Source organism: Dermacentor silvarum, chromosome 11 (genome assembly GCF_013339745.2).
Source record: "Dermacentor silvarum isolate Dsil-2018 chromosome 11, BIME_Dsil_1.4, whole genome shotgun sequence".
NCBI classification, from domain to species: Eukaryota; Metazoa; Arthropoda; class Arachnida; order Ixodida; family Ixodidae; genus Dermacentor; species Dermacentor silvarum.
This window is the reverse complement of record NC_051164.1, coordinates 38,620,658-38,648,244: the sequence shown is the minus strand read 5'-3', so window position 1 is coordinate 38,648,244 and position 27,587 is coordinate 38,620,658. Positions and strand designations below refer to the sequence as shown.

General features: G+C 48.9%; 1 protein-coding gene across 1 annotated transcript in view; it reads right to left on the bottom strand.

Annotated features, from left to right (window-relative positions):
* Positions 1-11,629: 11,629 nt before the first annotated feature.
* LOC125941287 (forkhead box protein G1-like) overlaps positions 11,630-27,587 on the bottom strand; it is a 108,087-nt gene continuing 92,129 nt past the window's right edge. The window contains exon 8 of the mRNA XM_049658272.1: positions 11,630-11,980. Within this exon, the coding sequence (XP_049514229.1) occupies positions 11,948-11,980 (33 nt within the window). The 3' untranslated portion in view covers positions 11,630-11,947. The remainder of the gene's footprint in view (positions 11,981-27,587) is intronic.

Genomic DNA, 27,587 nt, shown 5'->3' with positions numbered 1-27,587 from the left:
TAGTTTGTGTTAAGGTGGGTGGCCAGCATAACCAGGCTCCGGAAAGTAAAGCCAGTTTCGGTTTCAATGAACATGCGCGCTCCTAGCGGTTGCCGGACATTCTAAGTTATTTTTTAAAATTTCTTTTTATGAATTTTAAATCGGGCTAAACGCGGGAAGTGGTCGCCATCCTGCGTCGTCGAGCTTGCCTCCGCTCCACGGTGGAAGAAGATAGGTGATCCGACGGCGGCGCGAGGCGCGGCCACTTAGTGTGACTCTACGCACGCCGCTGCCGCAAGGGGCAGCACCTGTTCTGGGGGCCACTTTTTCACTCGCTTTGCTGGCGCTTTTATGGGCACGCGCGGCAGAGGTGCTTTCTTTCGATGCATATATGTCGTAAGCCTGCTTAAAACGACTCTATTTGGTAGGAGGAACGTCCCTTTATATTTCTGCCGACATTCCGATTGGCTCCGATGCGGCGAGCAGCGGCAAGCGCAGCGCGCCGTCTGCTCGAGCAAACGACGCGTCTCTCTCGTGTTGGAAATGACGGTATTTTGACAGTAAGTGGCATGAAAATTTCTACCTACTCAGGATTTGGCGTCTGAATAACGAAAATATGCGCATGTTTAAGTATGGGTGTTTAAATGCTGACGGAGGTCGCAAATTATCCTCTCTCGTGCCGCTGATGCAAGGGCTCCTGAACATGTGCTGCCCCTAGCGGCGGCGCTCAATTCCGGTCACACGAAGTGGCCGCTCTCCCGCCCCAGCGCGGGTGCGCCGTCGGAGCTAAAGTCCCTATATAAGAAAAGTACCGCCATCCTTTGATAAACGCCGCTTCTCTCTCTCCCGTATCTCCGATTGGACGATGATAGCGCGCGCTTTTCACTTCTTTATATTTTCTTTTTTCCGCCTCAGAGCCATGTTGAAAGTCCTCTGCGCAGCCGCAGTCGCCGGCGGCGGCGGCGGCGGCGGCGCGCGCCCGGCCTGAAAGCTTCAACGTGGACTTTCTAGGTGCGCCACCGTCGATTTGGCTTTCGCAAGCAAAAAGTAAAGAAAAAAGCAAGCGCTTTAGGAGAGGAGGGGGCGCAGGAAAGAGTAGATGGTGGTACTTTTCTTATATAGGGATTTTAGTCGGAGCACCTTTCTTCTTACACCGTGCTCCGCTCACCCTTGCCACTCGCTCAGCGATATCACAAGCCAGATCGCGCTTGGACGTCTGGTCCGGTTGTCATCCCAAGTGTGAAGATGGGAAAGATAAGACAGAGAAGCTTGATCAGGCGTGCGACGAACGGACGACGCAGGAAACCTGGTCGACCAAGCTTAGACGAAGATGGCTAAACCGGGGCATCACATGTGTTGCGCGGCTCTGTGGCGTTCGAACACCGGGAATTCCAGTTCTGTGAAGTTTTTCAGGTTTCCTTAAGGACCACGGGTAAGCACAATTATTTCACTTTGTTTTCTGAGCAGGTATTCATTTTGCAAGAGAATACCAGTTCGATACAAGCCTGAGTAGAGTGACCTAGGAGCAGTGTCGCTCGACCCATTCGTCATGACATGACGGCAGCCCCATCTGCTGTCGTTGAAATACTTGTGATGAAGGGCTTGAGTGCGTGTTTTTTGGTTATACATTTTGTTCACTCTTTGTCGTCATGCACAGCCAAGGTTAAAAAAAAAGAAAGACGCAGCCGTGGTGGTTAATAATTTTCGCATTGGTTTGGATCTTCTGGAATCTATTTTCACTCATTATGTACAAATTTCCGTTGTGAATGAAAATTGCTTCTGTAGATTGTCAGTTTCGTACTGCGTGGAGGTCAGTCTTTTTCCGGTACCGAATGTGTGATTAAAAAAAAAACGGCGTTCGACTTTTACTTGTGTTGAGTTTTGGCTGGCCGAGAAATCGGCTAGTTTTGGTTGATCGACTTCACAACAAACGAAACCAATTAACGATTGATGATGCCAGGAAGTTATGCTTTTTTATGCTACCCCCCACTATATCTGTGGACTAGTTGAAGTGTAGCCCTAAGCGTAACCGCACGTTAGGACTTTCAAACCGACTACTTTCACGAAATGACAAAATGTAATATATTTATTGACCGTGAATATTTGTAATTAACAACGGTTTGCTATATAAGTATTCTTCATTATAATTGCTTTGCACTGGTGCGTACGAGCAATGCTCCAGTGCTTTAGAAAATGAATATCAGCTTACAAGGTAAACCTGGCAGGATGAAAGCGCTTCATAATACACGACACACTTCAGCAGGTTCTGCTCCATGATTTGGCCAATGTCGCCGTATGGCCAGTGGACTTGCAAGAGAGCACGAACACAGTCCGCTTGCATGCGAAGTGGGAAAGGAGGGATTCAGCGACAACCGTCCTCCTCACGGCTGCGCGTCCTCTCCCTCTACCTTTGGCCTCATCAGTGACGTCATGGAGGCATTATTGTGCTTGGGAATTATTTGCAGTAGGATATCCGGCAGCCGCCAGCGGTGGAAGCGGCACTGCCGCCGTGTATCGACATGGGACCGAGCGTCCCATGGGAGGTAAGGGGAGTTTCCGGCCCCTAGCATAACGTTCACGAGGCCGGCGTAAGGAAACGACCAGGGACACCGCTGTTATCCTGTGCGCTTTCGAACTTCGCACTGAATGGAGCCAAGTGTCCCAACGAAGACGATGATACACGTACGCCTAACGCACTTACGCGTGCCGGCTCGCGTGAGCTCGCGTCCACGCATGCGCAGATGGTGCGAGACAGAGTGTACGCGTCGAAGCGTGGCGCAAGCACGGATATCCTCTCCAGACAAATATCGCTGTTCTGCGGTGGAATATTATAATGGTTCGGAAAGCGAACAGTTCACTTCGCCGCTAGCATGAATAAATGTGCTGTTCCCAAGCAGGTGGTGGGAGAAGGGGATGACAAGGCCAATAAACGAGAGGGTGCCGCCTCTGAAGTGCGAGTCATCATATAGCCCGTTAGTCGAAGAACTGCAGGATGTTCCCGGTTGCTCTATAAATATAATATAAATTAAATAATATCTTGCAACTTTTAAAGAATAAATGTGCGGAGCCGTGTACTTACCCAATGCTTGTACTAACTTCATCATTATCATCAGCCTATATTTATGTCCACTGCAGGACGAAGGCCTCCCCCTGCGATCTCCAATTACCTGGAGATCGCTGTCTTGCGCTAGCGTATTCCAACTTGCACCTGCGAATTTCCTAACTTCATCATCCCACCTGGTTTTCGGCCGTCCTCGAGTGCGCTTCCCTTCTCTTGGTGTCCACTCTGTAACCCTAATGGTCCACCGGTTATCCATCCTACGCATTACATGGCCTGCCCAGCTCCATTTCTTCCGCTTAATGTCAACTAGAATATCGTTGATCCCCGTTTGTTCTCTGATCCACACCGCTCTCTTCCTGTCTCTTCATGTTACTCATAAGATTTTTCGTTCCATTTTTCTTTGGGTAGTCCTTAACTTGTTCTCGAGCTTCTTTGTTAACCTCCAAGTTTCTGCCCCATATGTTAGCACCTCTTATTTCTTATTTATTTCATTTCCTTTCATTCATAGCCGACAGGTAGTGCTGCAAGCGTTGTGTCGCCAGAGTTGGCGGGGCGAAGCGCAGCGTCGTCTGCTACCAGGAGCTTGCAAGATGCACACACCAGGCATACACTTCCAAGATTATTTCCAAAGAGAATCAAACTGGCTGTGGTCCCCTGTTTCATTCTCGCTGACACCGCAGCCCAGCTCAGCCAATCAGCCCTTCAGCAGCAGACGAAATCAACAGGTGGAAATTTAAAAAATACCCCCCCCCCCCCCCCCCCCGCACCCCTTTTCCCTGGTTGAGCTGTGGCGGGTGATACCAATTCACTTCGGGATTAAAAGCTTTCTTGTAATTCCAATTCAATATCATGTGGCAATTCACTCATTCGAAAAGAACGCTCGCAAGGTGACACCAAATCTAGCCCATACAGAAGACTTTGTGGACCGAACTAGGCTCGCTGCAAAATGTGTCATTAGTTAGATACATAGAAGTAAGCAAGAGTCAAGCGAGCGAGAAAGCTACATCAGTGTGATTGAAAGACAATGGTGAAAGATGCCGAAGGTATATAGTAAACGTACGAGCACTATAATATTAGTTACACGAATGCAAAGAGGACAGTTGTTAACTGTGGCGTAGTGGTAGAGCGCTCGCCTCGGTTCCCATCGCCGCCGAGCACCCACTGGTTCAAATGTGCACAAGCTTACCCCGGCCGGGCGTTCGGCTTCCTTCAGGGGTGATACGCTTGGGAAAGGAGCTTGTGCCTTGAATTCCCGTGGAAACCCACGTGAGCACAAAAACAGTGATGTTTGGGGCGCTCCCATGGCGGCCAGTTCCCATGTTGCGCGCCAAGCACCTATTGAGGTGGGGACCCCTTCGGGTTGAGCACAAACACCCCTTTCCAAGCGTTGACGTCCCATAATGGCCGAGCACCCGGCCGGGAGCGCGCTTGTACCTAATACACCGGCAGGGCACCCGGCGGCAGCACTTGCTTCCCACAGCCGATGCTCTTCAACGAGGCCATCTGTGGTTGGACAAGAGGCGCCTAGAGACAATTCCTGAAATCTCTATTGGGTACTTTTGCGAGATGTGAAGCCCTACGAGGGCCCAACACCAGACCAGTGAACATCTCTACCCATTAAAACAAACGGTTGGGTTCCCGCCGGCACCGGGATTAGAGCTCGGTACCTACCGCACACGAAGAGGGTGCTCTACCGCTAGGCCACTGCTGCGGTAGCATAACGGTAGAAATATCGGCCTGTGTTTCCGATATTTCTGACACGTTTTTATTTTGCCTAATCTGCCCTTTTGCTAATTTGATCTTGTATTTCGCGTAAACCTATGTTTTTTTCGTTGCTGGATACCACATTGTTCTACTTTTCCTGCGTTATGACTTTTTTTATGCCAATCCCTTCTGTAACACCCTCCTGGCCTCGAAGGCATTGAAATAAATAAATAAATGGAACAGCAGGTCGAATTTGGCCGTGACTTCTCTGGCGTTGTAATATGAATAGCAGGCTGAAAAACATTGCAGCGCGTTTTGTTGCAAGGTATTGCGCCTGCAAACGCGCAATACCTTAGTTAATGATATTGTTACGCGAACGAAGGATTAAGTACAGGAGACTATTTACAAGTATATTTACAAAAGATAGCTGCAGCGCTGGCCAGATCAGCCGACAGCTCGAGAGCCCAGAGCAGTTCGTCTTCTTCGTCTAGGCGCCCGCGCGTATTGTCCAGAAGAAACACGTAATATGCATGTAGCATAATCCCCCGGCGGCAGAAGCACCGTCTCGGTGCGTTTAAATACCAGTGGGAACAGGAGGGTAGTGCGGTTTTAGGCGTGCTACATGCACAACGTCTGTGGAAGGCGGGGCAGACGAGGCACTGGTATTGACTGGGGTGATTTCATACGTAACTGGAGTCACGGCACGCAGCACTCGATATGGGCCTGTGTACGATACATACGGTAGGACAATGTCCCAATCAGTATGGTCACACGAGACATACTTTGCAAGCATGTCTGTCAGGGTTCGATTGAGACGCTCCGTGAGACCATTCGTCTGTGGATGGTAAGACGTAGTCAGCTTCAGCCTGGTTGAGCAGGACTGCAGGATGTCGGCGATGACTTTAGAAAGGAAAGTTCGACCACGGTCGGTGAGTAGTTGGCGTGGAGCTCCATGCTGCAGAATCACGTCGCGTAAAAGAAAATCGGCGGCATCTGTGGCGCAGCTTGTTGGAAGGGCTCTGGTGATGGCGTAGCGCGTGGCGTAATCTGTCGCCACAGCGACCCACTTGTTGCCAGACGTTGATAGAGGGAAAGGGCCAAGTAAGTCAAAGCCAACGCGAAAGAACGGCTCCGAAGGAATGTCGAGCGGTTGAAGGCACCCCGCGGGGAGCGTCGATGGTGTTTTTCGGCGCTGGCATTTTTCACACGCCGCAACGTATTTCCGGATGGAGCGGGCAAGGCCTGGCCAAAAGAAGCGTCGGCGAGTCCGGTCGTAGGTGCTGGCGACGCCGAGGTGACCTGCCGTTGGTAAGTCGTGAAGTTCTTGGAGAACAGCTGACCGGAGATGCCGAGGAATGACGAGGAGTAGGGCAGGACCGTCGGGGCGGACGTTGTGGCTGTATAATACACCATCCCGGAGAACTAACAAATGAAGGGACGAATCATAAGGCGAAGATTCCAAACGATCAATGATGGCGCGCAAGGTGGCATCATGGCGTTGCTCGTCGGCGACTTGTGGCAGCTGACAAATCGAGAAAACGCAAGCGTCGGCATCGGTGTCAGGGTCGGCGGGTGGTTCGTCCACTGGATAGCGTGATAAGCAATCGGCGTCTTGTTGTAGTCGGCCCGTCTTGTAGACTACCGCATAGGAATATTCTTGTAGCCGCAGAGCCCAGCGACCAAGCCGACCCGAAGGATCCTTGAGTGAGGAAAGCCAGCAGAGCGCGTGGTGGTCCGTGATTACAGAGAAATGCGTGCCATACAAGTACGGGCGCAATTTAGAAACCGCCCAGACGAGGGCCAGGCATTCACGGTCTGTAATCGAATAGTTGCGCTCCGCTGCTGTGAGGAGGCGGCTAGCGTAGGCGATAACACGATCGCGTCCCTGTTGGCGTTGGGCTAAGACGGCTCTGATACTGTGACCACTAGCATCGGTACGGACCTCTGTAGGGCAGGACGGGTCAAAGTGGGCCAGAATAGGCGGCGTGGTGAGAATGTTGGTCAGGTGGGCAAACGCGGCAGTTTGAGCGGGACCCCACGTAAACGGCACGTCCTTCTTCAGAAGATCAGTAAGTGGTCGGGCAAACACTGCGAAGTCTTGAACGAACCGTCGGAAGTAGGAGCAGAGTCCTACAAAACTTCGTACGTCTTTGACAGACTGAGGTACAGGAAAAGACCTGACAGCACGAATTTTCTCCGGGTCTGGTTGAATACCGGATGCGTCGACGAGGTGGCCCAGCACTGTTATCTGCCGACGACCGAAGTGACACTTCGAGGAATTTAGTTGGAGCCCAGCCTCGCGGAAGACTTGAAGAACAGCTGATAAGCGCTCAAGGTGTGTCTCAAACGTAGGCGAAAATACGAGAGCATCTTCTAGGTAGCAAAGGCATGTTGACCATTTGAACCCCTGCAGCAAAGAGTCCATCATGCGCTCGAATGTGGCTGGGGCGTTGCATACACCGAATGGCATAACTTTGAATTGATATAGACCATCAGGGGTGACAAACGCGGTCTTCTCACGGTCCTTTCATCCACAGAAATTTGCCAATAACCAGACCTGAAGGTCTATTGATGAGAAGTAGTTGGCACCGTGGAGACAATCGAGGGCGTCGTCAATGCGAGGCAAGGGGTAGACATCTTTTTTGGTAATTCGGTTTAGATGACGATAATCGACGCAGAAGCACCACGTGCCATCTTTCTTTTTAACAAGCACAACGGGTGACGCCCAAGGGCTCGACGAGGGTTCAACAATGCCTTTGGCAAGCATCTTGTGCACTTCATCTTGAATAACTTTACACTCTGAAACAGAAACTCGATATGGCCGACGATGAATAGAACTGGCATCACCAGTATTTATGTGATGCTTAACAATTGCAGTCTGGCCCAATTGTCGATTGTTGAGGTCGAAGATGTCTTGGTAAGAAACCAAAAGGTGACACAGAGCCGCTGCTTGTTCAGGCAATAGGTCCGCAGCAATCATGGGACTAAAGGTTGCGTCAAGGCCAATAGCATCCTGTGGAAATGGTGAAGAATCGGAACAGCCGTCCACTGAAAACACCGTGACGTGGTCATCTCCTACAGCACGCAGCGTTGCAACCGATATGCCTTGGGGTAGAACTTGCTTTGTTAGGCCAAAATTGACGACGGGGAGGAATGTCCGGTTATCGGCGACGGTTACAACAGAGTGGGGCACAGTGATATCGCGCATCAAAAGGACATCAGGAACAGGTGAAGCGACGTAATCACCATCGGGCACAGGGAAAGATGAAAGCAAATCGACGAAAGTCAAGGTTTTACGCGGCAGGCGGACAAAAGGCGGTTGTACTAAAGCTGTTCGGCTGGTCAGCGCGAATATGCGCGAGTAGAGGAAGTTCGAGGCAAAGGGTACCGGTAGAACAGTCGATCAAAACTGAATGCGCCGTAAGAAAGTCTAGTCCAAGGATTAGGTCATGGGGACAATTGGTCAGCACTGTAAAAAGAACTGGAACGTGGCGGTCGGCGATACTTAACCGGGAAGTACACATTCCAGTGACGGCAACAGGGCTGCCATCGGCGACGCGTACGGCTCGGCTAGTAGCAGGCGTGAGGACCTTCTTCAGTCAACGACGGAGGTTATTACTCATGATGGACACCTGGGCTCCAGTATATATTAACGCCGTCAAAGGGACACCGTCGACGTGGACATCAAGTAAGTTCTGGTGCGTTGGGAGCGTCAATGGAGGATTTTGGCACGACGAAGATAATTCAGCGCTACCCCCAGGAGCGGCATGGTCTAGTTTTCCGTCCGGGAGGGTCCATAATTGGTCGGCGACGAATAGCGGCGTGGCTGGGGCGACGGGGACCGATGGCGCTGAGGTGACGGCGAGCGAGTGGGACGACTGTCATCGACGGATACGTGAGAGCTAGAAGGCATACGGCGAGGCGAGTAGCGGCGAGGGTCGGCATATGGGCGAGGAGACGGGGAAAAGTAGCTCGAATACGGCGATGTTCAGGAGAGGAGGCAGTGGCGAGCGACGTGGCCATTGCGGTGGCAACGAAAGCAAATGGGCTTGTCGTCCGCAGTTCTCCACTCTGTAGGGTTGCGGTATCTGGAATACAGATCGCTGCGAGGCGCAGCTGTCGGCACCAGTCGGGCGTCAGGTCGGGAGATAGAGCAGGCAGCAGGAAAACCGAGGTTGGCAAACTCTTGCCGCACAACCTCCTGAATGAGGGAGATCGCTGGGGCTGGTTGGTCAATGGTGGGGTCAAGTGTATACGTACTACTCGCTCTCCTCTGCCCTCTCTCCCCTCCCTTCCCAGGACAATATTATAAGGGGTAATAGACCAAATAAGTCATTTCACGAAGACTCAGTACAGTTGTGCAAGTTTCTTGCATGCGTCATCCAAACGACTGTCCAACGGCTGGCATCTGCACAGGTTACTGCCAGCTGACGTCAGGCGACCGCCAGCCGGCGCGCCATTTGCGACGCATATAGGGAGAACTCGTTTACAACGAACAGAATTCAAACTCGCGTTTCACCAAGCTGCTGCAAACAATGTGTCAGTCTAAAACATGGCAGGGAGGTTTGCTTTCGAAGTAATGTATCAACTAGCTCACTCACTGACGTTATTGGCAGTGACGTTAACAGCATCCTGCGGTATCCACGGAATGACTTTGCTCAACAAGCTCAAGTAGCGGTTCAGAGCTCCCCGAGGCGGGTTCCTCCTGCTTCGAAACCTCCGCTGGCGAACTGTGCTTGGGCAAGACTGTGAACGCCCAACGCGGGCTTTAGACGACCCCACAGGCACTGCGGTGGCAAGAATGTTATCTGCCTGAATCAGGCACAGTCGTACAGAGGCTTCATGGGCGTGCGTGTTCATGAAAGCGCTGGTGCGATGTATTCGTAGTATATTGCGTCGTGGACATCACGCACGCAAGCACACACACACACACACCACACACACACAAACACACACACACACACACACACACACACACACACACACACACACACACACACACACACACACACACACACCACACACACACACACGCGCGCGCGCGCACAGAGATAGGAGACATCGGATTGGTTGGGCTATTTGTTCACACAATCTAATGAATTCGAGTAGGCGTAGGTAAAAGCTTGGCTCTTCAAATAAAACTGAGAAGGATGACTTTACGCACTCACACCCGCAGCCACGACGCCCAGTGTGCCATCCCGTGCGAACATTACAAACATTGGGCGCCTAATTGTCCTGCATTTGCACCGCGATTTAAACCAGCTCAGAGACAAGCAAGCGAGGCTAACTCGATACAATTCCTTTTTTGTCCCAAGCCATCCGCGTCAAATGCCACAGCACACGAAGATAATATTCTTTGTGTTCTCTTGAGCATTCTTTAACGTCTTGAAGTGCACCGCTGATAAAAAATAACGCGCGGAAACATTTTTATAAATATTTGTTCAACCAAACTCCTCTTGCTTTTCCCATCGCTGGTACATGATGACTTAAAGCAAAGGGGAACACACATGTGGCGCCACCTACAGCGTACAACGGCGTTGTAGAGCAAGCAGTGAGATGACGTATTGATGTGAGCAAAATTTTCTAAATTTTAAACGCCAATAACATCTTTGCAGCAAATGCTTATCCGAAAAAGGAACACGCTGATAAGTTTGATTTTGTCTTCTCTGGCCCAAGGCCCAGCAATCAGTGCATATTCCACTTCGCGACAATTTATCACAGTCGCTGCATCGATTGAGGAGTACATAACAGAGATAATCAAATTTAGACACAGTTGAGAAGATCAAACGCAGCGGAATATTGACCCGTACATGCACTCGAGACCGCTGATAAAGGCATTTCAGTGCCGGAAAACCACTTCGACGATTATGCCAGGACAATACTAAATTTAATTAAAAAGGAAAGTGCAGCGAACATGCGATAAAGCTTGAGTAATATTGAACCGAGCATGGACTGAACTATCGCTGAACGTTGAACACTTAACGCTTTAAGATTTGAAAAAAGTTCAAACCAAGGACATGCTTGACCATAATTCAACGGGGAAGACTAAGAAAAAGTTGGCATACTTTGGATTGCAGCGCGATCTGTCAAGGGCATAGAAAAATACGCTCTCAAGATAGAGGCTAATGTCAGTTCGTTTGTTGACACCGGCCCTGATGCGCCCAAATCATAGTAATGAAAGCGAATGACAGAAAAGCAACACGAAAAGAAACGAATATTGACAACGACGTACACACACACCCACACCACACACACACACACACACACACACACACACACACACACACACCACACACACACCACACACACACACACACACACACACACACACACAACACACACACACACAACACACACACACACCACACACACACACCACGTATATATATATATATAATATATATATATACTTATACGGAGTCTGGAGAAACGTTTGAGGTATTGAGAACGACGGGATGCTCAACTGAAAATAAAGAAATAGAACTGGAACGAAATGCCGAAACTACATGCATGCATACTGAAAATACTAAATAAAGGCCAACGCGAGGGTCTGCTGAGTACCATGGGTACATTCGATTGCAATTGCTTTGCGTCTAATAACGGCTCTTACTGAGATAGTGTGTGCGCCCACGAAATGAAAGCAACAAAAGATAACATCCTCTGCACGTGGAATAAACAAGTTGCAACCTCGATCACTGAACGCTAAACATTGGACAAATGCTTGGCAAACTTAGTTCAAAGCTTCGCGAGTGGTAGGCGAGGCTTTACGAGACCTCTTGAACCTGCCACACCCACAGTTTAGGAATCCTTGAATGAGCAAGCTTGGTTCACAGTGTTTAAAGAGGAATGATCATCTGACGATAATTACATGTAAGCTTTATTCATATCAACTCTGCCTTGTGAGTATGATTCCACGGTGAACGACCATCACTCTTCACTGCCGGTGAAGCGTCGGTCGGCCTCACCCGAGGACAGAAGCCCGCCGATGTCGACCTGGGTGGGGAGTGGCGTGGACGGTGGTGCCACCACGAGCGCCACAATGCGCCGTCGCTCACCACTGGCGCGTGACTCGACGCTCCTCCTTACAAAACCAAGCCGGGTAAAGTTATTCCACAGGCCCCACGAAACATTCACGAAGGCGAAGCACTGGTCGTCGGCCGATAGCAGTCACTAGCCTCCGAGGATGTTACCCAGGCGGCCGGCCTACTCGTGTGGCATCGGTCGCAGTAAGGCCTCCTGGTTAAGAGAGGTAAAAAAAGTAAAACACAAATCAGTGGACAGCTAGCGGTAAATGCGAGAGAACTGCGTTAGCACTATGTGGCACCTCCTTGAGGTCCCGGATGCATGACCGACACCACGTTCACAACATTGCAAGGTGTTGTTCGGGTGCGCATATAAGACACATCCTGCCTCTCGAAGGAAAGAATGACAGATGAGAGTGTTCCAGAGCAGGTTTGTATATATATATATATATATATATATATATATATATATATATATATATATAGTGGACAAGAACGTCACCGGGGCTCGACTGCTTGCGGGAGGAACGAGGTGGAGGAAGAGGAGGTGGGCTGAGAATTGAACAGCTGGCCCAGGAACGGGTGCTGTCTCTGCGTCTCCTTTCTTCCTTTACACTGGCGTAGTCGACAGCACGTTATCTGCAAGTTATCTCATGAAAAGTTATTTTTGTGTAATCTTACTGACCCTTTTCGCGGCGATCCCGTGGGCGCTGCCATGATTGATCACGTGGTGACGCGTCCATTGCTTGCCTCAACTGCCTCCGTTGCCTCCTTGTTTACAATGTAAGTGTATGACGCCGGCGTGGCTTAGAAAATCTCTGTTTTCAGAGATATCGTAGACGGTGACTAGGTGGACGACAGGAAGCTTTGATCACAGCTTCAGAGAACATGCAAAAGCGCTTTCGGAGCTGATTAAGCTATGTCCAAACGGCGCAAGCAGCGTATATGGTGCTTGTTCTAAATGTGGGGCTAAATATGCATTCCAAGCTATCCAAGCTTTCCGATTATGAATTCAGTCAGAATTAGTGTGTTTTGCTCTTCGTTCTTTATTCGGCAAATATTTTGAAGCAGCGGCTTGTCAGTTTCTGACTCAGTGAAGTTCCTCGGTGCGGCCACTATCCGATTATTTTCTGCCTAATCGCTCGCGGGTGTGCTCAGTTCCTATAGATTTGTTCTTGCTGCGCACAAGGCTTGAAACGTAGCTGCTTTGTACATTGTAATACCTTGTAGCAAATACATGTATATATTACAGCTAGTAACTCGCTTACTCTTGTGGACCGTCATGAAACATTCAGCTTCGACCATTCGTGCGCCATATGTGTAGTCCGTCATTTAATGTGCGTATTCATTGCGCATATATTGAAGTGTGCGCCCATTCACTTATTCTTGATACGTCGGCGATAGAGTGGGCGTAAGTTTTCCTGCCACTTGGGACAGATGTGTATAGATAACGTGCGCGAAACTTACTATGACAGGAAACGGCGCTACTCCCTTTGTCATTGTTTAACGAGTGGTACTCACTCTTGCCGACGTTTTGGGGATGAAGCCCTTTATTTGAAGGTTAGCGATACAAGGCTGGCGGATGAGCAAATTTCTGTATCCTCGAGGAAAGCCGTACATTACGAAGTGCCGGTAACACGTTCGGACAGTTGCAGCTAGCAGCGGTCCGCGAACTTGGCCACACAGATTCATTATATTCCTTAACATGCCAGTCACTATTTTTGCGGCCAACTATTGCACACGTCTTCAGTCCACATGATTCGATCTACCATGATTGCATGGAGCACAGTGTGTTAGCAAAAACTCAGTTGCATTTCCGACAGCTGACCGCACAGAAGCAAGATAGAAGCGGTAATGGTTTCGTATTCGTACGCGGTCGCTGAGGAGAGGTATGGCGCGCCGCCCTGAGCGCCATCTCGTTTCTCTAGAGCAAACGGCTCTGCGAAAAGGGTCAATAAGCACTCTGGGACACGGGTAACTTAGCAACATGGGGCATTGGTAAGGCTTGCTGGCCATATCATATTTTGCATGATCATCCTTTCTCGGGCTCACGTTTCACGAGGCTATGCTTTCTGCACGAGTAGCCACAGGTTCCGCATAAAGAACGTGCCATCTAGTTCTTGTTTACAATTTCTGCAAGCTTTATAACAACGAGTTTATCCATTCGCAATTTGGCCGACGGGTTTCTAGTATCCAAAGTTTTCCGACTGGTCCCTTTTTTCTCAGCATGCATCTTTGTGGCTCGTGGTTCAGCGAATGCGATAGTTGCAAAGCACACATGTTTACAACATCAAAGAAATAACCAAATCTGACGGACGACAGGTTATAATTAGAACCATGGTTTGTCCACGTAGACCGAAATATGTGCACAGACACCTTCCAATCCTTCGCATTACTTGTGTCAAGAGGAACACCAACAGGCTTCTAACGAGTTACCCAAAACCAGTGCCCAAACATGCCAACAAATGCTGACAGTCCGAATGCACACGTGTCGAACCCCTCTATACCGAACTGCCTTCGTTGGCTAAAATAATTACACATTTCGAGTAACTTGTCACTTGCCATGCTAGAAATGTATTTGTAGCAGACGCAGCTATGCGCAGTATGCAGTAATGTTGGTCGGCGCCTTTAGCTTCACCTCGACTTCGAGAAGAGTACGCTGCTGCTGCATGCTGTTGTGGCGGCTCTTGCAATGAGTGTTGCATCACCTGCTGCTGCTGCTCTGCTTGCTGACGTTGCACGAAAGGATCGCCCGAAAGCGACTGGCACGGCTTCTGGAAGCTACCCACGACGGCCTCCGCCAGCGCCGCCGCTGTTAGCTGCGACGCCATCGGCGCAGTCAGAGGCGCACTCGTTGTCATTGAGAAAGGTGGTGCCGTCGGCTGCGCTTACTACGGAGGCTGCTGTTTCAACCATTCAAAGGCCTTGCAGTATCCGCCATTGCTCGAGCTCACATTGAGCCAAGAAAAAAGCAAGCATTCGGGCCGAGGGACACGTGCAGAGTGATCAGTCCTGCAGCCTACGTACCGGTTGCTCTTTTCTTTCGCGCTCTACGTGCCGTGGCCTAGCATATCCCGTTGCCACGGGAGTGACATCTTCCATTACGACAATCTAACGCGCTGGTCATAACCCTTCGGGTAGCCGCAACTACGATGGCACACAAGTACATCTTCGAAGACGTTTTCCTGCCGAGGATCTACTAAAGACTGGAATGCCCTCTTCCACATCTAGTCGCGCCCATCACCAACTCGTCGCAATTTGTCCGTGATTAAACATTTTTTTCTCCATCTGAAAACTGTTGTGATACCTTTATGCCTACGTTGTATACCAACCCCAATCATCGTCTACAATCATGAAGGTTTGAAGCATACAGTGCTGCGGCATTGGCGGCGGTGTCGCCCACCATGACACACCACCGAAAGTACGTACCGGTTGGAAGTACATGCCGTCCTACACGCTAGGTGGCGCGGCACAGGCGCTGTCACTTGGCTGCTGCAAGGGCTGCTCCTCCGCTCTCCCCGGTGCCGGCCAGCCGACCGGATTCACGCTCTCGGACTTCCACAAATCCACCGGCGCGATGTGGGGAAGAGAGGAAGGAGGGCTGCCCACGGAGGCCAGGTCGTCCTCCGACTGCGCAGCCGACGTCACCGGCGCGACCTCGCTGCACTTGACTGTGGACAGTTTGCGCTTGCCGCCCGGCGACTGGGGTTCCGGTGGCGCGAAAAGCGTGTGCTCCAGTTCGAGGCGGAAGGTCGTCGTCTCGCTCGGTGGCTCGGTTTTCACATGTAGGCCCGAGCACAGCGTGGATGCCTCGTCGCCCCGCTGCTCACCTTCGTGGTCAGTCGGCACGAACAGCCGTGGCACTCCTTGGGGCATCTGCCATTCGCGTGGCCTGCGGTCAGACCCAACGAAACAGTGGTGAGTTTCCCACTAAAGTTGCCAGCCTTCAAAGGCTGAACGCAATCACATTTAGAAAGCACCTTTGAAAGTCTGTTTTAAGTTCAGATTCCCGAAAGTGTGCTTACTAGTTCAGATTTCTCGGGCACATGCTCGCATCAGTGCCTCCGTATCTGTGGACAGAGTCCATTTCTGTAGTTCGATCAGGTAAAAGCGTCGTTTGTTTGTACGAAAGAAGAAGGGGAACCGAGGGGCTCAATTTTGTTAATCATAACCACATAAAGCAAACAGACAATGAGGCCAAGGAAAGCAACGAGAAATTAAGTGTTGTTGAAATTGGAATGTAGAAAGTATTGAAGAAAAGGGAAATGAAAGTGGACGAAAAGATAACTTGTCGCCGGCGGGAGCCGAACCCGAAACCTCCGCATTACGCGTGCGTTGCACTACCAATTGTGTGTTGCGGGTTCGGCTTCCACCGGCGACAAGTTATCTTTTCGTCCACTTTCATGTCCATTTTCTTCATTACTTTGAATATTCCAATTTCAACCACACTTAATTTCCCCGATGCTTTCCTTGGCTTCATTGTCTGTTGGCTGTATATGTCTTTGGTTTGTTCTAACATATGTACTACTAACATATTTGTACATGTAACATGTTTGTAGAATATATTTACACTAACATGTTCAGCAGCACGTGACGGTTGCTAGCCTTTATTTCTTTTTATTGTCGATTGCCACTTCATCTGGTGGCATTTTGTTTTAAACGTGCAGCGAGACTGTTGGTAAATCTTTAAAAAATAAACGTCACTGTCGTTTTTATCTCCGCGTAGTGGGGAGCACGAGTGAGAAACAGGCAGATAAAAAGGACCACATGGTATTTGTGCCAATGGAAGGCAAGCACAAAAGCGAATGCGTAAAACGACTACGATGCGCTATCATGTACAACGACCTCAGCTAAGGGTTTTTACTAAGTAAACGTAACCCTAGACTTCGGTACGTGTAGGGCTATTCTGTTCTATTAAAGCTTTGGTCTTCCATGGCAAGACAATGGTCCATAGCGTAAACGTTCACTCACCCGACGCGCATCGTAATACTTCATCGAGGATGGATGCTCGGCCTGCGGCCAACGTGTCGACTGGAGGTGTCTAGCTCGTCGAGGCCCGAACGAGCAGGCATCATCCTGTCGAAGCGCTGGCTCCGCCGGCTGAGGACTGCCCTCGTGTTAAACTGCGTTTTCGCGAGCTCCCATCACCCTCGGAGCAAACCTCTCGTAGCACGCATTGTCGCAGCCCAGGCCGCCATCCCAACCCCCGGTATTATTTTCTGATCACGTATAGAACTGGCTGCATATTTTGCTTGCAGAAATTCAACACAGCCATGCAGGGACCGGGCACAGTCACGTCCGATGAGAGTATTGGCTCGCTCTCAGTGTTACGTCAGGCGTGATCCGGGGGCCTTCTTCTTTTGTAGCGATAGCTATGTTACGCCAGGTTTTCGCATCTTCGCGGTCGCCGCACTTTGAGCCGTGGCCGCACTGTGACGTCACACCACGGGTCCTCGATTCTCCGGAGACTCGGCTTGTCACGGTCGCCGAGCGGCCACTGCTCCTACAGGCGCGCGTCCGCCGTTGCCTGGCAACCGCCACAACTGGTTAAAGCCCCTTGATGTTGGAAAGTAGCGGGACTCTTTGATCTACGCCGCGATGCCCTCGCCGGCGCTGTTAACCTCCTCTTTTTCTCCCCCTCTTTCGTGGAGCCGGCGCATATGCCGCGATGAATGGCTGCGGCGCGCGATGCGACCCTGTCAGGTGACCCTGATGTCACGAAAACGGCGCGAAACTTCCTTTCGCGCGGTTTTAGTTCCCCCCCGCCCAACATGCGCCTTCCAAGCGGTGGTCACCCTGCCGCTCCGAACGTGCGTTTCCTAAGTTGTCCCGTGGTTCCGTAGAAATTTGGGCTTCGTTCTCCATGGAAATGCATTGCTGCTGCGCGTTTCCATGCATCAGCAGGTAAGAGAAAGGGCTAGCATTATTTTCTGTCCCCCAGGAAGAACGCAATTTCGTGCGCCGGAAGCAGTGGCTTCATAACATCGGGAGAAGGGATTTCGCCCCTTCTAAGCACGTCGTTGTTTGCAAGGTGATTGTTTCCGCTTTCCTTATATTGGTAGGTGAAGTTGCATGGATATTTTAATGCCCTTTGCATAGTCGGACTCTTTGTTCAGTTCAATACAGAGCACCTATAACTGTGAATATAGTTTTTTTTAAGTGAGTCGCTTAACTTGTTGTTGACTCTTCGCACCGTGACAGCTTTTTTTTTTTTCGCGCGAGCGTTAGTTTCCAAGTGTATGTAATTTATAAGTTAATAGTTGTAACTCCTATTCTGTAATTGTATGTGTGTGCGCGCGTGTGCGTGTGCGTGTGTACATGTATGTGTGTGTTTCTGCGTGTGCATGTGTGTGTGCGTGTGTTCGTGTGTGTGTGCGCATGCGCGTGTGTGTGTCTATGCGTGTGCGTATGAGTGAGCGCGGAGTCGAAATACTTCGTATTTAGAACGTTGCACTTTTTTTCTAACCACCTACCGGTCCGGTACGCAACCTTCTGCGCCACCTAGATCATTCTGTAGTTCAGTGGCATCAGTTATGAAACACTGGTAGCGATTTTCATCGTGCGAAAAAGCGCGACTAAGAATAATTTAGTTAAATAAACCAAACAATTATACTCTTTCCTGCATATAGGCTTATGAACGTGAGTTGATTAAGCGAAAGTAAAGCCCATCAACAACCGCTCAATGATATTGTTGCGGGTATTTCGGGTATTGCGGGTATTGGCAGCCGTCGTGAAGTAAATAGCCGTACACAAGAAAGCGAAGTTATTCGTATATGACATGTGTTGTTATTCGCGGATGCTCATAACGTACAAGCCACACGCTTTTCATTATCCCCCTGAACTCTGCTAAGCTTTTACATCTTGAATGCTGTAAGTTTATTATCCATTGCCATTGTCTTAGAAGTTTCCCTGTGAGCAATCAGCCTCTTTCTTCTCTTTCTTTAGAGACTTAGGGTAGTCCCAGAGGTGATGGAATACAATTTCTCGTCGTTTCAGCGTTACGGAATACAGGCGCGTGCGTTAAGTTGAATATTGCCTATTTCACAAACACAACACGTATTTTGCACACTGACATTGGTACAACGGCTTTTGACCCAAGCGAATTCGCTTTAAATAAACTATCACATGTCGTCTTGGTTACCTTCTTTGAGCTTTTTAATAGCCTTGATTACGAAACAAATTCTCGTGTATATTCTATGCTGCTTACATTATATGCTCTCAATATAGCTCCGCGTTACGTACCGCCCAAGTGGCGACGGAGAGGCAAACCGCTCAACCACTGCTTGGTACTGATTTTTTTTCAGAGTGCTTCCGCTTGTTTTTACCGAAGCGTCTTAAAAAAATTGTCATGCTGTTCAGCCTGAAGCGTACTTTCGTCACGTCAGTTTCACAAGGGATGAATTCCCATATAACGATTCAAATAGCCGAATAAACAAGCGCAAGCATTGATTCTAATGCGGCTGCAGCGAGACACTGGAGGGTTCAGCGTACCGTGCGCACCGCGCCGGCCCGGGGAGGGAAAAATCCGAGGAGAATTTAGGAGGAAAGCGCGCGCGCGGAGGAGAGTGTTGCTACTTTCAAGATCAAGGGGTTATACAGCTGGCTAGGGTGCCTCGATGCGTGCGCCCCCCCCCCCCCCCCCCCCCTCCGCCGCCGTAGAGGGTGGAGACAACCGCGTCAGCTTCTACGGCGTCTGCCATTACGATGCTCTCTCCCCAGGCAGCCTATAGCCAGGATAGGCAGCAAGCGGTACTTTGCGCAGCTGCACGTAGAGTTCGTTATGTAAAACGTGTGGTACTTTAACGATATTACAAGAACACCAGTTTCGCATCGGCAGCGTGAAGGTCTCCTATTTACGTTGTGTAATCTTTATTTTTAGAGCGGAATTTGCAGGCGGTCTCGCTGGCAGCGGAAGGCTACCATCCAAGCCAGCGGCGTAAACACCTTAAGATAGCATCTTGTCGGGCGATATATTGGTTAAACGTGCGAAACACACACACACACAGTCATGTTGTGCCATAGCAATCTTGGTATACATCCCATTAAGGAAACGCGTGGCATGTAAATCATGCTATTTTCATGTTCTTAGAACGTGTCACCCATGGTCGTCAGACATTGTTGTCTCGCCATACCAATTTTGGTATATATCAAGTTAACGAAACGTCCGCAAGAGCACCAAGACCGTGGCACGTAAATCATGCTGCTCATGACATTCATGTCACGATTTTCATGTTATGACCTGTCATTTATGTTCATCATGCTGTCATGTTGTGGCATGCCAATTTTTGTATACATCCAATTAACGAAACCGCCAGGAGAGCACAAAGTTGTAGGCGGCTAGATAGATAGATAGATAGATAGATAGATAGATAGATAGATAGATAGATAGATAGATAGATAGATACGATCAAAGTCGCCGAAGTTCGCTAAGAAATGCTTCGCATTTAAAAGCGTAGGCGCAGATCTTTACGCACTTGCAGCTCATGCACAACAAGCGTTTAAGAACAGCTCATTTTGTGCTATCCAGAAACGAACGAGTTAAACACACACGTTCACATGCCAGATATCAAGACTACAAGACGGACAAACGCTACGGGAAATAGCGTGCAAACGAACGACTATTACACACGGTGCACTGGTGATTGCGATTAAGCCCGATCGGGATTTGATTTCTCAACAATGATAGGCTTCCTTCTGCAGCTTGCTCAAGGGAGCTGATCACGATCGAGAAATTCGATCCGGATAAGGCTCGTTCGCGATCAAAAGTGCCCGTGTCACACAGTTTTAACTCCCCAAACACAAACAGGAACGGTCCGTGGATTGCCACTTGTCGCGCCTGATCTTTACCAGCCACAGGAGTCGCCTCTTCGGATCTTTCGGAAATCGAAACATCTTCCAACCATTTCGCGAATGGTTTGTGCACTGTGCAACACAACACCCGGGCATTTTGGCCTAGAACACGCCGCACACGTGTATCACTCAACCAGCCGCGACGATGCGTGGGGAGCGCAATGGCGGCCGCCGGTCGAAAAGCGGCATTCACCCCTTCACAGAATGACTCCACCCTCCACGGCGGCGGAGGGGGGCGCACGCATCGGGGAACCCTACAGCTGGCGCGCTCGCCGCGCCCTCTGTGTGACGCCACACCACGGGCCTCGATTCTGCGGCACCTCACCTCGTCGTGGTCGCCGCGCAGCCACTGCTCCTGCCGTTGGGCGCTCGCTGCAACCTCTGTATGACGTCACACCCTGCGCTACGAAGCTGTGATAACCGAGATCATAGAAGGGGAGAGCTCGCGTCGCCGAAGCCATAGTTGAGGCCGCAATATGGATGCTGAGTAGTCGGCCAGCGTGAAGGAGGCCAGGGATCGCCGTAGAAATGAATTGAAGAGACAGAGCGCTGAAGAGACTCAAGAGAAGCGTGCCGAACCGTTGGCCAAACGCCGTGAAAGCAATGCCGCTAGACGTGCTCGCTTAGTCTATCCCCTCAGGCCAGTGCCTCAACCGCCTTGGACGTGGTGGCCAATGGATTGCTCAGCCGCACAGAACGAGGATTAACCATTATGACGGGCGATTTCAGCAAGGACCCGAAACGAGACCCTGCGTTCATTCAAGGCCTGGAAGAACGATATCAACTTAAGGTGAATCAGTTGCAGCTCAGTACCCCTTCGCTGTGGGGAAGTAGTTTGGACCTGGTTTTTCAGCGGAACTTTGATGAGCCTAACTACGCCAATGACTATGTGGCCACAAAAGCCCACTACTTTACGGATCATAGGAGTGTGGGAAAAATACAGTTCTACCCGTTATTTGACCAAAACGTCTCTCCTTTCTTAGTCTAGTGGGAAACCACTAAGTTTAATAGCTAACATGTCTAACTACAAGCGAAGCCTAAGCGCAGCAGAGGGTCTGTAGCTATCGCTACTCGACTACATTTAACCACAGCTAAGCCACGGCCAATGTTTTCTTCTTCTTCTTTCTGGGTTTTACGTGCCAAAACCAGTTCTTATGACGCACGCCGTAGTGGAGGGCTCCGGATTATTTTTGACCACCTGGGGTTCCTCAAAGTGCACTACAACGCAAGCACACGGGCGTTTTGCTTTTCGAGAGATAAACTGTGACACCATGTTCTGTAGGGCGTTCTGTGGCTGTTTGGTGAAATTAACTTCATTATTGACCTCACCGTTCCCCTCCATGTTCATCTACCTGCATATCTATCTGAACCGATGCATACACTGTTGACCGAACTACGCATCATGTCAGAGCGAGAAAAAAGCAGCAAGAAGAAAAACATTTTTTTTCTCACTATCCGGAGCTAATCCTTCTGCTTGTGACACCGGTCCAACCGAAGGACCAAGAAAGAATTAGTTACGGACAGCGGAGAAGTACTCCACCGGTCGGCAGTCGTTGCGGACTCGCTGAATAAACCAAACGTGGTTTTCGCTTTACTAAACAAAATTGCCGACATAGGGTGCAGACGGCGAGTGGTTACGTATACCCGCGCACACGCACACACACACACACACACACGCCCACCTGTTGCTGTAGTTGAGGCCCCAGAAGAAATTCCTGGGCCGAACCATTCCGGATGTGGGGTGGAGCTTCATGAACCACTTTTGGTGGAGGGCGTTGCACACCGAACTCTGCGAGGGGTATCGAGGTGCCGGTGAGCGCGGGAGACATAATATCACACCCTTGAATTCACCTCGCTAGCGTCCCCGGGCGATTTGCTCGCGCTGGGCGAGAGGTCAGACGCATTGCTACAGACCTCGCGTCACTCGGCGTCACCTCCCTGCGCCTCTCTCGGCGAGGAGATCGAACGACATCCTTGGCAGAAGCTTACTCGTCATTATGGGTGCGTCAGGCTTTGCGCCGTCTGCGTTGCTGCCTAACCTCGTGAAATGTAGGCCACAATTGGCATACGCGCTTGCAGTACGCAGGAACGGGACCATATTATATAATATATACTTGTATGCTCTACTTAGAATTTCAACCATTGATAGAGTGATATTGTCTGGATAACCTATTTTGTGTAATTGACTCACGCAGCCTGGACACTGAAAGTGAAAGATGATGGATGAGAAATGACAGAAAATGACACACATCAAGGGAACGCGAAGTTTAACGCTCCAACCACCTCGGATTTGCAAAACAGCACTCAAACTCCTTGCAGCATTCTTCACCATTCTTTTTTTCTTTTTACACTTCTAACACACAGCCTTTATGTCAACAACTCTCCCACCTCCATCCTGGTAAAAGTAATAATAAAATTTGCACCACCAGTCAAGACGTAAATTATCACAGTCATAAGCCTTCTTTTTGCATGTCTTTATATTTCCACTTGCTCGCCAGCTTATTTGTACACATCAGTGCTCGTTGGCTTATGTGGCTCTCAGCCTTTCGTATCAACGTACCGACCCGTTGACAGCTGCGTACTTCGCGGAAGTGGCGGGCTGCGGAAAAGCGACGGTGCCGATCAAGCGATGCCTTTCGCAAACAAGAAAAGAAAAAAAAAACGAAAAAAAAAAAAAACGTGTGCAGCCTTCAGTGTGGCCGCGCATGTGGGAGGAAGTGCTATGCGCCTGTGGGAACTTCTGTTAGCGGCGACTAACGCAGCTTTCCATGAATGGCGTATAGCACCGTGCAACTCTTCTTGCAATCTTTCAGAAGTTACTCCTATCTGCTGTAACTCAAGTCCCTGTATACGCCTAAACAGAAACCAAGCATATCCAGGGACTTCAGTTGTAACCACTTAGCGAGCAATAAGTGGAAGTGTATAGTAGTCATGGACAAACGCAGCCAGCAGCTAGTAGCATGCAACGCTGTAGGCGCTGGGTTATGCAACGATGCGCTATCAGCACTACACGGCCATATGCAGTGGTAATAGCGCACTTTCCTTTGAACGAAGGGGAAGACAAGTATTGCCTTTAGTTCTAATTTCTTTGATTATTTACGCACTTTGGGGCTTATCTTGACTCTAAAGCTGGATCCGCATGGTCACCCTGATCGCTCATTCAGTCCGCAGAAAGTGGTCACGTGGCTGAGCTGCAACGAATCGCGCCGCTAGCAGCTCGTCTGCGTCGTTTTTGTGTGTGACGTGATTCGGTGGTGCTGAGCTTCGCCATGCTCATCCGCTGGCTGAATCGGTAATCCATTCGGCCGTGTGAATCCCGCTTAAACAACAATCATCCTTTGTCTCGCGTGCGTTTCCTGTATTGAACACTATGTACTCGGTACTTTCCTGTCAATACATTCAAGGTCATACTTATGCACTCATGCCACTCGTGACATGAAAGTACCGGGCGGGCCGCGTTAAAGAAAGAAAAGGCACGAAATATCAATGGTGATTGTTGTATGACGATTCTCATTCACTTGAAAACATATGTTAGTAGTATGCTAAGTATCACTGCTGGTATCTCTACTAAATGAAATGCATTTTCATAATCTATGAAGACCATATAGAGAGGCTAATTATACTCCGCAGATTTCTCGATTACCTGATTTCATGATAACATGAACATGATCCATCGCAGAATATCGCTTCCAGAAGCCAGCCTGTTCTGTTGGTTGACATAAGTGTTGCCCTTATTCTATTGGAAATTATCTTGGTGAATATTCCATACACTACTCAAATATGAAGTCATAGAGGCATTGCGTAATCAAGGAGTACAGGAGGCAAACGTGAATATCTTCGCAAATATCTACAAAGATTCCTAAGCGACCTTGGTTCTCCACAAGAAAATAGAAAGTTACCTATCAAGAAAGGCGTCAGGCAAAGAGACGCAATCTCTCCAATGCTATTCACTACATGCTTAGAAGAAGCATTCAAGGTCTTAGACTGGGCTGGCTTAGGAGTTAGGATCAAAGGCGAATATCTCAGTAGCCTTCGCTTTGCAGATGACCTTGTCCTATTCAGCAACAATGGGGACGAAGTACAACAAATGATTGAGGACCTCAACCGAGAAAGTGCAATAGTGGGGTTGAAGATTAACATGCAGAAAAAAAAAAGATCATGTTCAATTGCCTGGCAAGGGAGCAACAATTCGGGAGCTCCAGTCAACCCCTAGAGTCTGTGGATGAATAAGTATATCTAGGTCAATTATTAAGCGGGGACCCTCATCGTGAGAAGGAAATTTACAGAAGAATAAAATTGACTTGGAGTGCACATGGCAGGCATTGCCAAATCTTGACTGGGAGCTTACCACTGTCATTGAAAAGAAAAGTGCACACTCATTGCATGGTGCTACCAAAAGGGGGAGCAACTTGGAGGTTAACAAGGAAGCTAGAGAACAAGTTAGGGACCGCAAAAAAAAAAAAAAAAAAAAAAAAACCGATGGAACGAAAAATGTTAGGCCTAACGTTAAGAGACAAGAAGGGAGCGGTATGGATCAGCGAACAAACGGGGTTATCTGATATTTTAGTTTACATTAAGAGGAAAAGATGTAGCTGTGCAGGCCATGAAATGCCTAGGATGTATAACCGGCCGACCGTTAGAGTTACAGAATGAATACCAAGAGAAAGGAAGCGCAGTCGAGGACGGCAGAAAACTGGGTGTGGTGAAGTTAGGAAATTCGCAGGCTGAAGTGGGAATTAGGTAGCGCATGACAGGCGTAATTGGAGATCGCAGGGAGAGGCCTTCGTTGTACAGTGGGCATTAATATAGACTGATGGTGATCATGACGATGATGCCAAGTATTCTTGCCTTTTAGACTTGTTAAATCTACACAGCTGAGTGTGCTTCTTAAGAAGTTCACCATGCACACGTTTTTACCGACTTAGAAGCTTCCTTCACTATATGAAACTCTGTTCTTTCCACACATTTGACGGCTTTTGGTATAGCTCAACTCAAATAATCATGACAAGATCATCAGATAGCGCTTCCGCAAACACCGGATGTCAAGGGATGCAGCACATTACTCGCCGAAATCAAAATAGTAGATGTTTAACCGCGCAGACATACAACATCAATCAAGTCACCAATTCACAGCTGATCATTTCTCATAGGTCACTAATGCGAATACATGCGCATGTATTTCACAGCTAAATACTCTTCAAGGGATCACGTATGGTTATCATTTTGCTTTCTCTTGCTTTTTCTCGTCTTTGTTCAATGGTATTCCTTTTATTTAGAGAAAGGGCAAGCGATTCATAAAGAGGCAGGTTGAGGATTTTGCGCGAATTAAATTACTCCGGCCGGTTGTTCCACAGAATGAGAAAGAGAAACAAAAATACATTAAAAGCAGTTACAGATTGCTTGCAATTCACAATACGAAAAGACAGTGGGGGCCCGAATGTACCCAAGCATGTGCGCGTATGAATATATTCCCAGCTGCAGCTACAAGGTCCATGCATCTAAAGAGTCCGGATAATAGAGAAGCCGATGTTTCGAAGACGCCATTTAGTGTGCGCACACCTATTGTAAACACAGATGGGAGCAAGTGGCTCCCAACAACAGTGACTACAATGAGGTCGATTGTTGGTTACTTTGCTAAGCATGATATCCATAACTGGAATGGAAATATGCGTTATTGGTTTCCGCACACTGCCGTGACTCGAGACCTATGCGGTGTGTGGAATCCAGGCAAGAGATACTGGAATGCCACGAAACTGTGGCATTCATCCTAGCCACGAAACTGTGGCAATCATCCATAAAGCTTAACGCCACATCGGTGGCGTTAAGATTTATCCATTATACATTAGGTCCAACGCACGCGTTAGACTTATGAAGAAGCCTAAAAGAGCTGTGATGCTTTACAGTTGCGGAGGATTGTTTTACTGGAAACTATAGCAACCGAGTCGCTTACCTTCCAGCTGCTGATGAAATTCTTGTCCTGGAGCATGTAGTAAGGGTATCTGTTCCTGCAAAGTGAGGCTTGTCACGTGATGTAAAAACAAGAGAATCTAGAATAGGCTCGGCTTGCTTATTTTCTGCACAAATAATGATGCCTACCAACTGCGGGGGATTGGCCAAGAAGTGGGAGTTAGATGGGAGTTAATTGTTTTAAAGATAAAAAGACGCGAAATTTGGAAAGAGTGCAAACAATAAGAGAGTAGTTACAGCAAGAGTGATGGTAGAGCATAAAACGTATTGCTTATAAAAAAAAGAACCGCTAATTTATCACAACTAATTTCGAAAAGAATGAGCGATTTCGACAAGGATGCGATTATTATTTCAGGAAATTAACATGGTTTGCTAGTCAGATAATCAGGATTAGACATAGTGTTCTTTAGTTAGGCATACTGTTATTGGTACTTGGTCAGTCGGTGGTTACATAGAAAATGCGCTCGGGCCAAGTGTCCCTGCTGATGATGTTCGTCGGCATGGCATCCCAATAATCTTAGAGCACTACTTGCTCGTACGTCAATACATTCGATGTAGTACACTGTATACACACAAGGTCGACCGGATAAGTTTCCTTTGTACCAGCACACACACACAAAAGAATGTGTACCCCGTACAAAAAACGATGGTTTGTTGGGCCAGTTCGCATTCTATTCTTGAGGCAAGCAACACAAACCGGATACTAATGTATCAAGGAAAGCTGACAGCTCTACGGAAGACAGACAGGCGCTGGGCCCATTTTCTTTTCGGTCGTGTTATTTTTTCGCGCTCCTTCAGTCAAGCACAACTCGCATAACATAGCATCTAAGCGCAAATGTAGCCATCTTTTCTCAGTTAACTCTATTTCTAAATGCATACAATCAAAAGTTTCTTAGTTTTTCGTTTTTTCTTTTATTCGTTTGCAAATCAGATGACGGAGAACGAGGGCGAGAATGGGAAGATTGTTCGTTGCAGGGCTGACTCGGCTAGTTGTTAATTCACAT